General features: G+C 35.5%; 1 protein-coding gene across 1 annotated transcript in view; it reads right to left on the reverse strand.

Annotated features, from left to right (window-relative positions):
- Window positions 1-15,958, reverse strand: part of CSMD1 (CUB and Sushi multiple domains 1) — a 1,073,317-nt gene that overhangs the window by 527,299 nt on the left and 530,060 nt on the right. Inside the window, 1 exon segment of the mRNA XM_036380277.2 lies at window positions 1,376-1,570. Coding sequence (XP_036236170.2) covers window positions 1,376-1,570 — 195 coding nt within the window.

Here is a 15,958-nt window from a genome sequence, read left to right on the forward strand (position 1 = left end):
AGTACTAGAAGTTTCCCAGACACAAAGTCTGGTTATCATCAGAGACTTTAACCATCCCAGCATCTCTAGGGATGGCAGCATAGCAGAGGGCAAGCAATGCAAATGCACAAGATACCTGATATCACATTTTTTAATGTAGGTACTGGACAGACCAACTTGATTTATGAGCAAAGAGCATTCAGATAAGTCACAGCAGCTGTGGTTACCACAACCATTCGCTGAATATCTTGAGGTAAATGAAAAAGGCAATTTATAGAATCAACACCTTGGACTTCAGCAGAGCAGATTTCAACAGGATATCATGGGCTGATATCTTGAAGGGCAGGACTGCCATTCAGACAGACTTTTATGGCAGAATTTAACAAGCTGGAAGAATAACAGAAATCTCATGGAATTCCAAAACAGAAATACAAAGTCTTATACCTGGACCAGGATCATTCCATGCAGAAATTATTTGCTAGGTCGCAGCTCTGACAAAAGGACTCAAAGTCCTGGTGAAACACAGGCTGAGTATATGGTGCAACTCTGCAGTATGGAAAGCTTGCCTTGTATGGGGTTCATAACCAAGAGCACAGCCAGCAGATAAAGAGAGAGAGAGCTCATCTGCTTGATACTTAGGAGGCCCCATCTAGAATGCTTTGTCCAACCTAGGGGCCTTCAGCACAAAAGAGACACTGACAGTCTAGAATAATCCCAGAGAATGGCCGGTAAAACTTCAAGATGCTGAAGAACACAGTGTGTGAGACAAGAGGATGAAGGAAAAGGATTTTTCAGACTGGACAAGTGGAGGATATGTGAAAATCTAACAGCACTGTTTAGTTAGGATAAAACAACTTCCAGAATGGAAATAGAATCTTTTCATAGACCCACAACAGGAGAAGAGGAAGTAGACTTAACTTGTAAAATTCTAATTTAAATTGTATGTGAGAATGAGGGCAGCTGGGAACCATAACAGGTTTCCAGGGAGACTTTAGAATCTTCATCTAAATGGAGATATTAAATTTTCTACTAGGCAAAGCCCTGACCAATCTGACACGACTTTGAAGTTATCCATGCTCTAAACAGGAGTAGGACTCAAAGGGACTGGACCACCCTTCAAAATTTACATCACTGAAGCTTTTTTCCTGGCCAGATCCTGTCAAATTGATATAGCTATGCCCCACAAAAACAGAAAGAAAAAAAGATGAGTAGATTATATCCATCTCTGAATGCAAACTCTGGAGTGTCACTGCTTGAGTTATTACAATTTAAATGGTGTCAATTTTTAGACAGTACATTAGTATGCTTTAATTTAGGGGGGATAAAACCACTTCAAAAGAAATTTATTTAATCTGCTGTTTGTATGTAAAAGGTATTTCATGTCTTTATTTTTTACCTCTGCAAAAAGGAACAGGAAAATCCCACGATGCACCATTCCCAGGACTCACAATACATGTCAACATGGCATGGCCTTCGAGGATGTAACCAGAGATGCAGCTATATCGGATTTTATCTCCAATGTTGAATCTGGTTCCATGAAGTACTCCTTTAGGTATTTCTCCTGGGTTGCCACATGTATGACTAGGTAATACTGCCAAAAGAAAGAATGAAATACACTACAGTTAAATTTTGCAGAATGAAATAATAATACTTGTCCAAAAATTATATGTAACTATTTGGCTTCAGTTTTGGTTCCCTTTTTTTTTTTTTTTAACATGATTCCTTATACAAACAAGGTGAAATGAGGTTATGGAATATACTTGTGCAAAACATTTCATCTTTTAATAGATGTCATCATTTTCAAAGCTAATTTCAAACTCAGATCTTGGTTTAACAGTCCTTCAATGAAGTTCTTTACAGATCTATTTAAAAGAAAAGTATTCTTCATATCCTGCTGATTTTCTTTGAATGGAGTGAAAGAACTGTTTATTTAATTCTACCTTATAAATATTGCAAAGATATTCATACAACATAATTTTAGGTGCAGGCAGTAGAAGGCCTTTCATGTAGTTTTCATTTAGGTTTTGAAAAGAGCAATTTAAAATAATGCAATAATAAATTTTTCTCTGACAGTAAATTAAAGCCTCAAGTATAGAAAAAAAGTATGATTTTCTTCTTAGTTTCATATTAGCTCATGTTCTAGAAAATAAATTAAGTTAGTATTTTTTAAAAGAATCAGAAAACATCAAGGGAACTAAGCAGTGACATTGGGAAAATATGAATGGACACATTTTTTAATTGGAGAAACTTACTACCATTTGTAATTATAAGTTATTTGAAAGAAGTTGTCTGAACAAGTTATCATCTTAAAGATGATACTCCTTCACCTACAAAAAAATCAAAAATGTGTGTAGGGGAGAAGGAAAATTCAATTGGTTTTATTCTCAAAGTTCTTTTAAAGTTATTAATAGCACACAGTTCCTTTCACTAAAGTCGTACAAATTAAAATTCTTTCATTTCCCTTAGAGGAGAACAAATAAGTGCAGGGAACTAAAATGCATCATGAACAGAGCACAGAAGAGAAACATGTTCATCAAAGAAATGGTGGTCTGAAAAGCTCACATATAATTCAGGTATCATTTCAGAAGCCACATTTGTTCAATGAACAAATTCTTTCACTCCATAGTTCCTCTTTTTCTTTACCTATCTGCAGAACAAACATAACCATGCCAACCTGTAACCTGCATGTTGAGGAGGCTGATTACTCAATACAAACATGTCCTCAGAATGGTTCAAAGCATTATATCAATATATCAATACTAATTATGTCCCATTATACCATGTAAGTTCAATTAGTGAATGCACGCCCTTAATTCACTACTCAGTTAGTCACAGTAGCATTTAAGTGATAGTAATTACACTTAATTTACAAACCAAGTTATATAAAAAAAATTTTGAAAATGTCAAGAAACATAAAGATAAAAAAAATTAGAAGCAAGAACACTTTCACTTACAACATTATTTCATTATAAAAATACCAAATTATTCCATAAATATTAGCAAGGAAACAAAAATCACCTAAGAATCTAATGAATGATGAGTTAGACATATGTTCTACACATTTCAGATCAAAGATCTAAGATTTCTTGAATAAAGGAAACTAGTTAAGGTTTTTTGTAAATAGCTATCAAAGGTAGAAGCACACATTATGATACCTGGATTATTTCATACTGTTTCAGCAGATTTAACAAAATAGATTATTTCTTTGGATGTGCTCACTGACATTGTTAAAAAAGTCACTGCTTGATTCACATATATGAGAAAGATTACATACAAAATAAAGTGCTTACATATAAAATAAAATATCAAAATAATTGGAATAAAGATAGTGATTTTTATTCCAAAAAGCTGAAAACTATTATCTATTATAAGCTACAGCATATATTGCTGTATATTATTACATATTTTAGCACTACTGAAAATGCTACCTCTCTCTTTTCAAACTTTCCCCTTTTTGCTGCCTTAGTCATGATAGGTTAACACAAGCAGTTGTTCAGTACAAGTCAAAAAATAAAAAAATTGTTACCTTCTTTGATACAGTAGAATACTTGGATTTGAGACAAAAAGTTTTTATGTTATTTTCTAATCAAAACATTTTTACAAAGAGCTGTAGATTGAAGTAGTTTCATGAAAAGATCTGATGCGTGCAGCAAAAAAAAATTATACAAATCAAAAGCCAGCTTTTATTTTTACAGGATGGTGTTCTATCAGAAAAATAAAAATAATCATTATTCAAAGCTACTATGAATTCTGATAAACTGCATTCTTAAGGAAACACATCACAGAAAATCTACATCTGCCATACAAATAACAACTACCACTGGCTAACTGTTGAAACTGCATTGCAGTAAGTCAGTCTCTAAAGTCTCCTAGGATATGTTTACCTGCGTCTTCTTACCACCACCTCTGCCAAGAACTTCAGAGAAAATGGTACTTAGCATCCCGAAATTGGCACGCACTTTACCGTAACCTCCTAAAACCCAGTAAAAAATGAGTGATCTGAGAATGACAGCCATAGTCAATAATTCATGTGATAGTTCACAGGACTTCACCACTTCTCCAGATCAAGCATTCAACTACATTATTTATATGCTTTTCTAAAACTTTGACTGAACTACATTGAGATAGACACAGTTTCATCTGTGCAGGCTTTACTGTTTCTAGTCTAGACCTAAGATGAATTAGCCTTTGAAGGTTCCTAACATTGAACAAAATAGTTTAATCTTTGGATTATGAGGATTCTAGTCAATCAAACCTATCATATGCATCCATCAAGCTTTCAATTCATTGCCAAATTTTCAGTAAAAGACCCATATTTGTCTTTAGAGTTACTGAGGTCTACTGTCAATAAGATTGCAGTCACAGGCTCTTGATTCATTAAATAATTTGATGTTTGCTGTGTATTGAGAACTATTATAAACTATACTACACTGAAGCACTTAAGAGAATGGATTTTTTATATACAGAACTAACGTTAGAGTGCTCTCACCATGCACTCTCACCATGCTTCCTATCCTTTTTTTTTTTTTAACCCAAGTCCTTTCCAATTTTGGAAAAAAAAGTAAATACAGCGTGTGGAGAATAATTTTTGTAGTCTTGGTATTTAGTCTTAGCAAAAATATGCACAGTGGGATAACCAAGGATGTCTTTCTCCAATTTCCTCCTCAAGTAGAATGTCTATCTTCACCACTCTGACAGACAAAAAAACCTGTACAGACTTCACTTCCTAGCACAGATCAATCTGTAGGACTGCTTATTAGTTAAGATTTATTAATGAAATTGAGCTAAGAGATAGGCCTTCCTCATACACTCCCTTGCTCTTCCTAGACAGAATAAATTTTTAACGAATGCACATAATCAAAATCCATAACGAAAATAATTAATGATCTAAAATGCCAAAGGTTTAACTTCCTGTTCAAACTAACTGTGCATGCTACATTTTAATTTTTGCAGAAAACCATTCAAACCATTAAAATTTACATGCTAAAATGTAATGCTAATATTTATTATGAGACAGATGCAAAAGGCTACAAGATAGCAGGGTTGTACAAAATAGTAGAAAAATGACAGCTTGGTGATACATGAATTTTCAATTAAAGGTTATTAAATAAATTCATACTTAACAAATTACTCATTCTTAAGTGGTGTGTATCAGATTATTTATTTATATAGCCTGTTCAAGACTCTAAGGTTAAAATCTATATTTATTTGCAACACATGCCACTTGAAAGAATATTAACAGCACCTTAAACATAGTAATCCTCTGCTTTCATTTATAAAGAGTTTCCTTCATTTTTTTATAGACTTCATCATCTACATCTTTCTGATTTATCATAACAGAGAAACAACCTAAAATTAAACAGTTGTTGTTAATAAAAAAAACCCCAAACCAAAATATAAATGGTAGATGTCACTGGAATGAATAAACTTTTGAAGGACTATTTCGCCCAAGTTTTCTTATTATGTTCTTCACCCTAGGATGCAAGAGTCCGTAAATATGCAATAAGAAATGCCTGAAGTTTTTCATGCGTTCACTTCAAGCAGTCCCTCTGCCACTGCCACTTTGTGGCATCATGGTACCAGCAATGTAATGTCCTGATTTGGTAAGATATTTTTTTCTATTTTGGTTTAAGAAGTTGAGTCAAAAAAAGATACTTTCTGATAAATCCTGATGGATTTGAGGTCTCTCGCAGCCCAACTCCGATTAATTGTTACATGAATAAGACATCTGGATTTGAAACCAGTTATAAAACTATGAAAATTAACTTCCCAACCTTTGCTGAAGTTAGTATTCAGAGGCCCAATCTGACAATAATTTTCAGGAGAAATAACAGATTTCTTTTTTCTCTCAGATGTCACAATCATCAACTAGATTGCAAAGATCGCCTAGAGGCCTTAGCAGCAAAAAGCTCAAACTGCTTATGTCAGTTAAAATTATGTCAGCTTCACCCTTCTGTGAACCAGTTGCTCAGCTTATATAGGCCACACACAGTAGTTGGAACTTGACAGCAGCAATTCGGAAAGCAGCTGAATGCCAATTAGGAAAAATAGGAAGTGGGAAGAAGAAAGAAAAGGAACTAATTAAATGTTTTTCCTCCACTTATTTCAATATCTTTACGTGACTTTCCAAGGATATATTATATTTGTTATTTTTCGTGTTGTTACTGAAACGGCTGGAAAAGTTTTTCATGTTGCCCTTAAGTTTTGCCAGATGAAAATGCTGACTTTTTGCTGTTCCATTGTACCTCTATTACAGTCCTCTAGTGTTTTCTAGCATTACCTTAAATTGGTGGCCACAGGCAAAACCACACACAAAGAAAAAAGCATAACTTAGGAGGAAATGAGATAGTCCTTTGATACCAATGGCTGCTTTGGAATTACAGCACTAGGAGGGACTTCAGAAACTTTGTGGAGAAAATTAGGGTTTCAGAAAATTTCAGGGCATATGTCAAGATGTTCAATAGGTATGAGGCACAGCCCACAATACCCTGTCCACATGGCTACAATAGAAGTTGCATTTTACCATTTCATGCATAAATAGAAGACACATTCAACTGTATTTGCAGCTACAGAAGAAGAAAACAGCTTTTGAGGAAGGTAATTACTATACTCATAAAAAATGAACACAATAAGCTCAAAAATAGGAGATAAAAAAACCAAAATTTTCTTGCAAGAATGGCATTGAAACTGAAGTCTCTACTCAGAAAACTGACTATCTTTCCCAAGTTTTAACTTTTAGTTCAACATTAGACTGGAAGAGCTAACATGGAGTTCCTAATGGTCAATCATGCACTGAAATTTCACCTTTATTCACTCCAAAAGGAAATGAGGAAATTTTTCTCAACTCCAGAGTTACAAATAATCATGATCAGAATCTACTGCTAGACGGGTAGTTCCAAATTGTTTGTCATTTGCACATGTGCACAAACACACACCCGCAGAGACACAACTAACCTGTGAAAGCTTTAGTCTGCAAGTTACCTAACATCAAATTTACTTCCTCCTTAAAAATTATTTCATAAAAAAACTAATGGATTTCACCAAGTTTACTCTAGGGGAAGGAAGAGTTTACTCATAAAACCAAAAATATACAAAGTGCAAGTTCATGGAATACCTGATACTTAAGCCATATTTACACTCCAAGGTGTCAATGCAATGTTCAAGGGTCTACATGGCACAGATACTTATCTATTGCAGCATCCAATGTGGTCCTCTCTTTCTCTGCTGGCAACATTTTTGTTTGGACTGTCTTTGTTGGGCCTAATTGCAATTTTTTTCTTAAAAGAATCCAAACAAACAAAACAAAAACTCACCCAGACTTATTGGCTGACAGAAATAAAACTGTTAGATTTATTTTTGCTATCTTATTTATATACAGTCCCAAGATCAGAAGAAATTTCTTTCCTGTTACATGCTAATTTCTGTATTTGTGCATACATGAACCATTGCAATATTTGCTAGATAAAATGCTTAAATTGTATCACTTTTGAAAGATACAGCTTTCTTGTTTTACAAGCATTTACCCAATTGTGTCTGTCCATCTCTAAGGATGTTCAAAATTATACTGGATTGAAAGCTATGAAAATCATTTAGGAGTATACAGCACCTTTAAAACTTTAATACATCTTTCACATAAAGATTGATATTTTAATTTTCTTTTGCAGGTAATAACCAAAGATTGATGGATTTTATTTTTAGTGTGTTCACTTTTATTATGTAATAAATGTCTTGCTGTTGGTTATAAGATCATAAAAGTCAATATCATACAAACAATGCCAGAAAGCTCTCAAGTGCAAAGGCAATCTGAAGTTAGAGCTAAAACTTTCTATTTCCTCATACTTATTTTGCCGCAGATGTACTGCACACTTTCTTAGGTGAACTGAGATCAGCAAGCAATATTAGGAGTTTTTAGATCTCTCTTGAAAGAGGAGAACAAGTGGAGCATGACAGTCCAGACAAAGGCTCTAAAAGTATTTGAGGCTGTGCAAAATTTATAAACAGAAACTTTGCCAGCAATCAGAAATCAAAAGTAATTAGTAATTTTCTTAAAAATATCAAAATAATGCGCTTCCATCTCCTCTAAAATGTTCAGTGCGGTCTATGGTCTGTCTTCCAGTTTGTCAGTACAATCGTCAGAAGTATGCACAGTGTCTGCTCTTTGCATTCTGAGAAAGACCTTTAGCAAAGAAGGTCTCAACTATCCTTCCACATCATCAAGCTTCCAAGCTGTCAACAACAAAAATGTAATTGGAAGACAATCTCTAGTTCATCACCTCAGGTATGATAACAAATGAATCCAATAAGATATTTATTTTTAACCTGACCACTTTTGAGGCTTTCATTAGTCAAAAGACCTACATTCATAAAAAAAAAGTCCATCCTGTCCTTGAAGGGCCTGGGGACATGAGTGTAAAAACAATATCTCTGTGTGCTAAAAGAGGTACTTATCAAGCAAACAGGTAAGTACAAGAAACTGTTATGACCTTATGTGAAGACCCGCATATAAATCTGATTACCCATGTTCAAATTAGAGTAATTGAACATAAAGCAAATGCAGAGCAGGACTCCTTAAGTGATCAAGAGCTGGAGAGCTTTTAAGAGCATGCTGGAAGGTTTTTACACAATCTGAGAAATGAAGATTAAAATGCAGTAACTATGAAGACACTGAAAGGCAAACACCAGGTCATAAGAAATGTTGTACCAGCTGAAGGCAAGGCTAGGAAAAAAAGGAGAACAAATTACAAGGAGATTGAAATGAGATGCATTCTTACTGGAAAAATAAACTATTGGGTAGTTTCCATGGAGAGAGGAGAATGGGGGTAGCATAACAAAGGCAAAAGAAAAATATCACACTTACTGAGGGCAAGACAAGATACATACTACAACTGTACAGATGAATTGCGAATAAAAACTGGAAAGAGATTTGGAAAGATATTTCACAATCAGATATTCTCTCTATTGCTCCCAAGACTCTCTGAAATGATTATTGCAGCTAAATAAAATTGGATTTTGAATTATTAAGACCTGCCATATAAGGAAAGGACAGTAATTTTAAGATAATAAGACATGAGCCCACTCTTTTTTAAAAGTTGCAATAACATTGAATACAAATCTTGTAGATACACTCCAAATGATGCTTGTTAAATATAATCAAAATTCTTTGTTTCAGCAAAATACATTCAAGAAGAAAAAAATCTTTAAATCTGAACAGATAAAGCTTAATGCAAAGTGTCTAATCTCCTCTATTATTCGATAATTACAAACTGTGGGACTCATGAACCACATATCTGTTCTCAAGGGTAACTACTTAGAGGTCAGGGAAAACCTCTAAGGAATGATAGACAAGAAAAGAAGCAATGGCAGATTAAATTTGGACAATATCAGCTTCAGTAATAGATACACTACTGATGATTTAATAGAGGCTTATCTTCAGCTAACACCAGCTTGCCACCATGTCTGCAGACCCTCATTACTAATTAAAGTAAGGAAATAGTCTTTCAAAACCCTTTCTTTTTCTCTTTCTCTCTTTTTTCTTTCACATTGATTGGCTGTTTATTCAGATTACAAAAAAGTCCCTCATTACAAAATCTCCCTGCTCTGGCACAGGCACTTCCTCACTTCTCCCACTGTGGTGGCTTTTAGCAAAGCTGGACTGTGGACTCTCTCAAGCTTTCCAGAACCATTCTCTTGTGCTTAACACTTTCATAAGTGGCATTCTATTGCCTCTAGATACTTGAAACTTTATCTTGCTAACAATCATGAGGCAAATTTTTAACAGGAATTTAATATGTCATACAAGCCTCTTGTCTGTGCCTGTAATTGGAAATGAAAGGAATTGGGACCTTTAGTTAAATTCTGAAAATGTAGGCAACAAACGTCATACCCACTGATTTTTCTTCACATCCCTTACTGATACAGTGTCAGGAAAAAAGGTTCTGTCCTGTCCTTGTCCCTAGTCAGTGCTAAGAATTGTCTTGCACACAGGTTAAAACCAGGATTCTACAAGAATGACAGCATTGCAGTTCTCAAGCCCCTGCAGTCCAAGCCCTTCCAGTTTCCTGAAGGAATGCTGAATTACTTTTTTCCTCTCCTTGTTCAATACTTTGTTCTGTTGCCATTGTTAGAGATTCTTGTGATAAGAGAAATTCAGCAGTGTCTTTTCAACTTTGTCCCCATTTGTTCTCAGATATGGCATCTGCAAGCTATGGGAGTTAGGAAGACTTTTGTCTGGTCAGCATTTACAGGCTCACGCTTTAACAAGGGTGGCACGTAACATGCTCACCACTCTGGCTGAATGGAAAAATAGCAGTATAAGGGCAGGAGAAGAATTTGCTATCTCAAAAGCTTCAGCTATAGAAGAATTATAAATGGTATGTTACCTGGGAAGTCCTCAAGTAACATACATTTCAATGTGCCGCACTTTGTGGACCCAAATGGAACGTTGTGTGTGTCTCACAACATGCAACACATGTTTTCTATTTAACCAGCCAAGGTGAGCCAAGAGAGTGCTCTTTAAAACAGCAAATTCTGCCACCAAACCTCTGTTTTAACACAACAACATGATTTTCTGTTGCTTATTTTCAGTGCTTTGAGCTAGTCTCTTTTTTCTTACAGTGGCTTACCCAATTTATAAATAAGTGAAAAGAATTGATCTGGGTTTGAAAAGAAAAAAAATCTCCCTCCAACACACACACAATTGCATGTTTGTCAGGATGACCAAGATGCAGTGCGTAACACCACTGAGATGCTTGTCAGCTGCAGCATGGGAATAAGAATTAAGAGCATCAAGAAGAAAGCAAGTTCAGAGAGCAAAATGAACTACATTATGAAGCCATAATCCAAAGTTTCTTAATGGCATCTACTTTCTATGAGGTAGATTCTTTACATGGTAAGTAGAACAAATACCTGGTGAAAGGGGTCATGGACAAATGAGAGGAGAAACAGGAACAGAAAGAAGGCCAAAATCCAAAACATGCAATTTCACATTATGTTGTTCTTGATATCCTAATTAATTGGAAAAAATATAGTATTTTAGGGACTAAATAACAAAACCTTAAATTGATTTTGATTTTTTTTCCCTAATTTTTTTCCTCAGCAAAATGAAGTAGCATTTTTAGAACTTCTGAAATCTCTGTCATGTAAGTACATATTTTTAGCCTGTATTTATTAGGTGACAATATGTGCTATTTCTAGAAATGATCTTTGGCCCATCATGGAAATCCATTCTAAAGTGGTTTTTGGTTTTGGGAATTATCTTGTAGTCAGTTTTGACACGAGAAATCAAAAGCCCTCAAGTTTGACTCACGTCAGGCTGATGTGCCTATGTCCATTATGTGTGACCACTCTGCCAAATATCCTTCTGCACTGATGGGACAAAGAAGCAGGAATCTAGAGTAAAGTTACTTAAATCCATTACAAACCTAAATTAAGTATTGTAGTGTTAAAAGTGCTTCTTTTTGTTTGCATTCTATATTAAAAGACAATGAGTGGCAAAGTCGCATTATATTCCTTTAACTAAATGCATAATTAGAAAAAGGAAATAAAAATATTAAACCACAAATGTTAAAAGTTTAGTCTTTTTATGACAACCTGTGTTTGTTCCCAGGAGAATTAGATTGCTGAGAGTGAAACCTATAACATTGTTTCACAAAGTAATAACTTTGCAAGGAACTGAATAGTGGCAGTGAGTGGCCAGATTTCTCTAGACATTTCCTCTGGAACATTTGGTGTAAAATTTCCCTTGAAATTTCTAAAGCACTTGTCTCCTAAGGCTTGAATTTGATTTGTGTTAGAACATAATGATTCTTAATGAACAAAGATTTCCTAACCTGTAGTTACAAATCATAACTTCCCTTTTTTTTTTTTTTACATCTTACTCTCATTTTGCACAACTGGCCATTTGGAGTCCACACAAATAATGTTCTGCACCTGAATAAAGTCTATACTGGTCTAATTTGTAGTTTATTTTTTCAATAATGGTCTAATCAAAACTTATTTTGCAGAGGACGAACTCTCAGGACCATGTGGATCTGGAGATGACATAAATTCTCATCTACCTCTTCTTATGAGATTCTGACTGTATCTGGCACATACAGACAGACAATTAAAAAATTTCCATGCATTCTCCAACTCTGCCATTCTTGTGGGACTCCAACACCATCAAAGTGGTGAAAAAAACCTCCAAATCAAAAGAGAAGAAACTCACTAATTCTTTGCAACATTTTTATGTACTATGACATTCTGTCCACTTTGGTTGTCTTTGTATATTTTAACCATAAGCACAAAACAGCATCTAGAACACCAGAAGATATTTTCATACATCTCAGTTTTGTCACAATTTTGGCAGCAAAATTAGTTTTGTGGCTATTTAAACAATGAAACCATCTGTGAGGCTGATGCCATATCAAAGGAAGTTTACTGCAATACTTGTTCAATGTGCAGCTAAATAAGATTGTCTGCTATTATTTGTCTAAAAGATTATTTACTGGAAGCAAGGAAAGAGTTTAATACTGAAATTGTCACAGAACTCCTTAATTTCATGTTTGTTTTTGTACTACAAGTGTGCAAGGGGGTAAAGCTGTTCTCTAAATCTTAAAAAAAAAAGTCTCTCCTACTCAAAAACCCAGAACACTGTGTTTCACTGGAGATCGTGTTGCACTTCCAGAGACTTCACATACAAGTGAGTCATTATCAGGCTAAGGAGACATGATGACTACACTGTACACTGAAACTGAACGGAACTGAGGCCAGCTGGCACATTATTATTAAACTTTCTGAGCCTGCAAAACAGGATGGCTGTGTCCAGATTGCTTGTTCAGAACAGTCACCAGGCTGTACCAACTTCTGAGTCATTCCTAAGAGTTTTTCAGGAAAGTGCTATTTGGCCCAAACAAAACTTGTGCTATAAACCATCCAACAATATAGATGGCTGTCAGTGCCTCTGCCCATGTCCTGACAGGGGGTATATTCTGCTGTAGACAAGGACACTGCACCTGTATCAACTGCTCACTCATCCCACGCAAGGAAGAGAAGGAGTATCAGCAGCTGCTGTGGTGGATGGAACTAAGCTTTTGGATGGTGGTCACTTTTGGACCCTTGGCTATCTGTTAGACAGCACTTTGCTCCTGTTTAGTTTATTAATAGTTCTATGATACATCCCACAGTGAACAGGAAGAAGCACTAAGTCCATCTTTCCCTTTGCAGTGATTACACAGGGGAGAAATCATGAAATTATCTCTGCTGCCATCTCTGATGGAATGGGACAACTTTCTCACACTTAACTGAGGACCTTTTGGGGTTTGTTTTCATTGTACGCCTATACCCACCTGCTTAAATATCCAAACAAGAGAAAATCAAAAATCAGCTAAAAGTATATCCCCAAAGGATATGAAAGAAAGAAGCAAGGATAAAATCTGCACTGTACTGATAGCAAGGATCATATCTACGCAAATGCAAAAGACTTAAATAGATCAAATACACTTTTTTTCCCCCCCATAAGGCTTTCATACCACTCTGTCACCTGGAGATGTTAACCTGTTGAATATCTACCTAGGGCATTTTATGGATTTCTGTAGTCTGAAAGGTACCAGTTCTTGCTGCACTACCAGTCTAAGATGTAGCCTGGCACATCAATTTGCTTCTCATAAACCCCGGGAGAAAAAGTGATTTTATGTATCTCTCTCTGCTAACACTAAGCTATTAATTTTTCTCCCCAAAAAGCAGCTCTGTAATCTGCCAGCTGTTAAATGACAGAGAAGTGAAAGCTTTATATTCATTCAGTAATCACAGCAGCTCTTTTTCGCTAAATCAGTTTTCAATTTACAAAGAGCAAGGTGATAGGTAACATCTCAAGAGACACACATACTGTGTCTTCATCATTCACCTAAATTTTTAATGTGTTTCCAAGGCTGGCTGTGAAATACATCCCAACAATATAAGAAGTCTTTATGAAACCAACAAAATACTTCAAATTTTTAAGTGCCCCTTCAGTATCTCCAATATGTGGCATTTTTATGTATTAAAAATCTTCACGGTTTCTGACAGTTGGAAAATCAGGTTTAGAGTTTGTTTGAACTTATTTTAGATGCTAAATTGTGAAGCAAAACAGGTTTGCTAATAAAGCTGTAAAAACTACGACACATTGAATTGCTCCTCAAAATACTTCCACTAAGACCTAAAAAAAAAGAGTTTACTAAATGTACTTTGGAAACCCTATTCTTGTGGAACATAATAATTTAAACAATTGTGTCTGACTAGAGTAGGTAAGAGCACAGCCATTTTTCTTGGTCTTATGTGATGTATCAAAATCTGAAAGAAAATTCCAGAATTTTAATTTCAGATGTGTAATTATAAGCAAAATAAAGCACCATGAAAGTGCATGTTATTTGAAAATAAAGTATTTTGAGTTTTATATCTCACAATTACTAATATTTTTCCTAGAAACTGTGATTGAGATTCAGAAATCTTTTGGGTTTGTCCTTTATTTGAAGCATCTAAGTACCAGTGCCGTGTCATTCTTGTATTCATACTTATCTATAATTATAAGTGTTTAGTCAAAGAATTCACAGAGAGAAATCCAAATAATATACAGAGTAGATACCTAAATTTCTCAAATTTGAAAATTGCAAAAAAATACAATTGTTGAAAGATTGATTGTTAGGAATCAAGGGTACATTATTCTTCTTTCACTACTACGCTGACAGTCTTTGTTGTAAAAGATCTCCTTATCAAAGTTACAGATTCCTTTTGGGCAAAGTACTTCTGGCATTCTCATATGTAAATTAAATACAAATGTACAGAGAAGCTGGTCATAAAGGTTGCCCTGAAGTACATTGACTTCAGGGTAGAGTTGTGCAGTCAAAGTATTTTCTTCCAACTGATCCAACACATCCGCATATAAAGGTGATTTAATACTACCGAGATTTAAAGCTCTGTTGTAATGGAGTTTGGGCATTTACAAAGAGTATTATTTAAATCTCTTCAGAGCATCTTTAGTCATGGTCACAAGTCTGCAATGCTTCCCACCGGCCCACAGCCCAGCTAGTGACAGGTTTCAGGTGTCAGGCTGGACACCCCAAGAGATCCTCACAAGAAAGTCTGACTGCTGGGGCTCAGGGCTTTTCCAGGGAGCTCACACCAGCATTGCTGATGTCCCAGCCTTGATGTGGGTCTGTGCCCGGCTCCACAGCTCCATCCACCCATACCAGTGCTGGGCCTGTCTCAGGACACAACCCTGCTTCCACTGTCCTCTTCCCTCAGGCTTTTGCTGGTGAGATCCCTGACCCAGCCAGCCATGCAGCACAGATTATCGTTGCTGCTCTTGATTTCATTTCTAGAACTTGAGAACACTTGTTCTATTTCAAGACAAGGTAGGTTGCTTCTTACAGCCAGGACAGTGGTTTTCATGTAATAATACCATAATAATGCCAGCAATTCAATCTATAGCTTTCACACATGAAAAACTCAGAAGATACAAGTTATGAGAAACAAATCCAAAGAAAAGCTTTGGCTTACAGAGCTTAAAGTACTGCTGCATGAAACTCACATACACCTGGGTGAGCATGTGGGTCTGCATGTGGAGAGAGAAAACCCCAAAGAACCTAACAAATCCACAATTCCAGGGATAGTTTGTGACTTCCAGAATTTCCCATGTACTCTATGAGATCATAACAGAAAATATTTAACATTTTTTAACATACCAAAGAGAGAAAAATACGATTTTAGAATAAAGGGGGAAAGGCATATATAAACCACAGGCATAAATCTTGCTCAGCAAGATCCTGTCCTGTAAAAGGGCTTCATATCCAAAAGTTATGAATATTCTCAATTCTGACATAGTTTGATCACTCAGTTAAATGGTTGCACAAAAGTTTTGCCTGGCTTATTCCCATTGACCATTACAAGTACAGCAATGATGACACCACGACATTTCTGGAAGACAATGTGTAAAGATGAGTTTATTTCCCCTTAAGCATATACA

Source organism: Molothrus ater, chromosome 3 (genome assembly GCF_012460135.2).
Source record: "Molothrus ater isolate BHLD 08-10-18 breed brown headed cowbird chromosome 3, BPBGC_Mater_1.1, whole genome shotgun sequence".
Lineage (NCBI taxonomy): Eukaryota > Metazoa > Chordata > Aves > Passeriformes > Icteridae > Molothrus > Molothrus ater.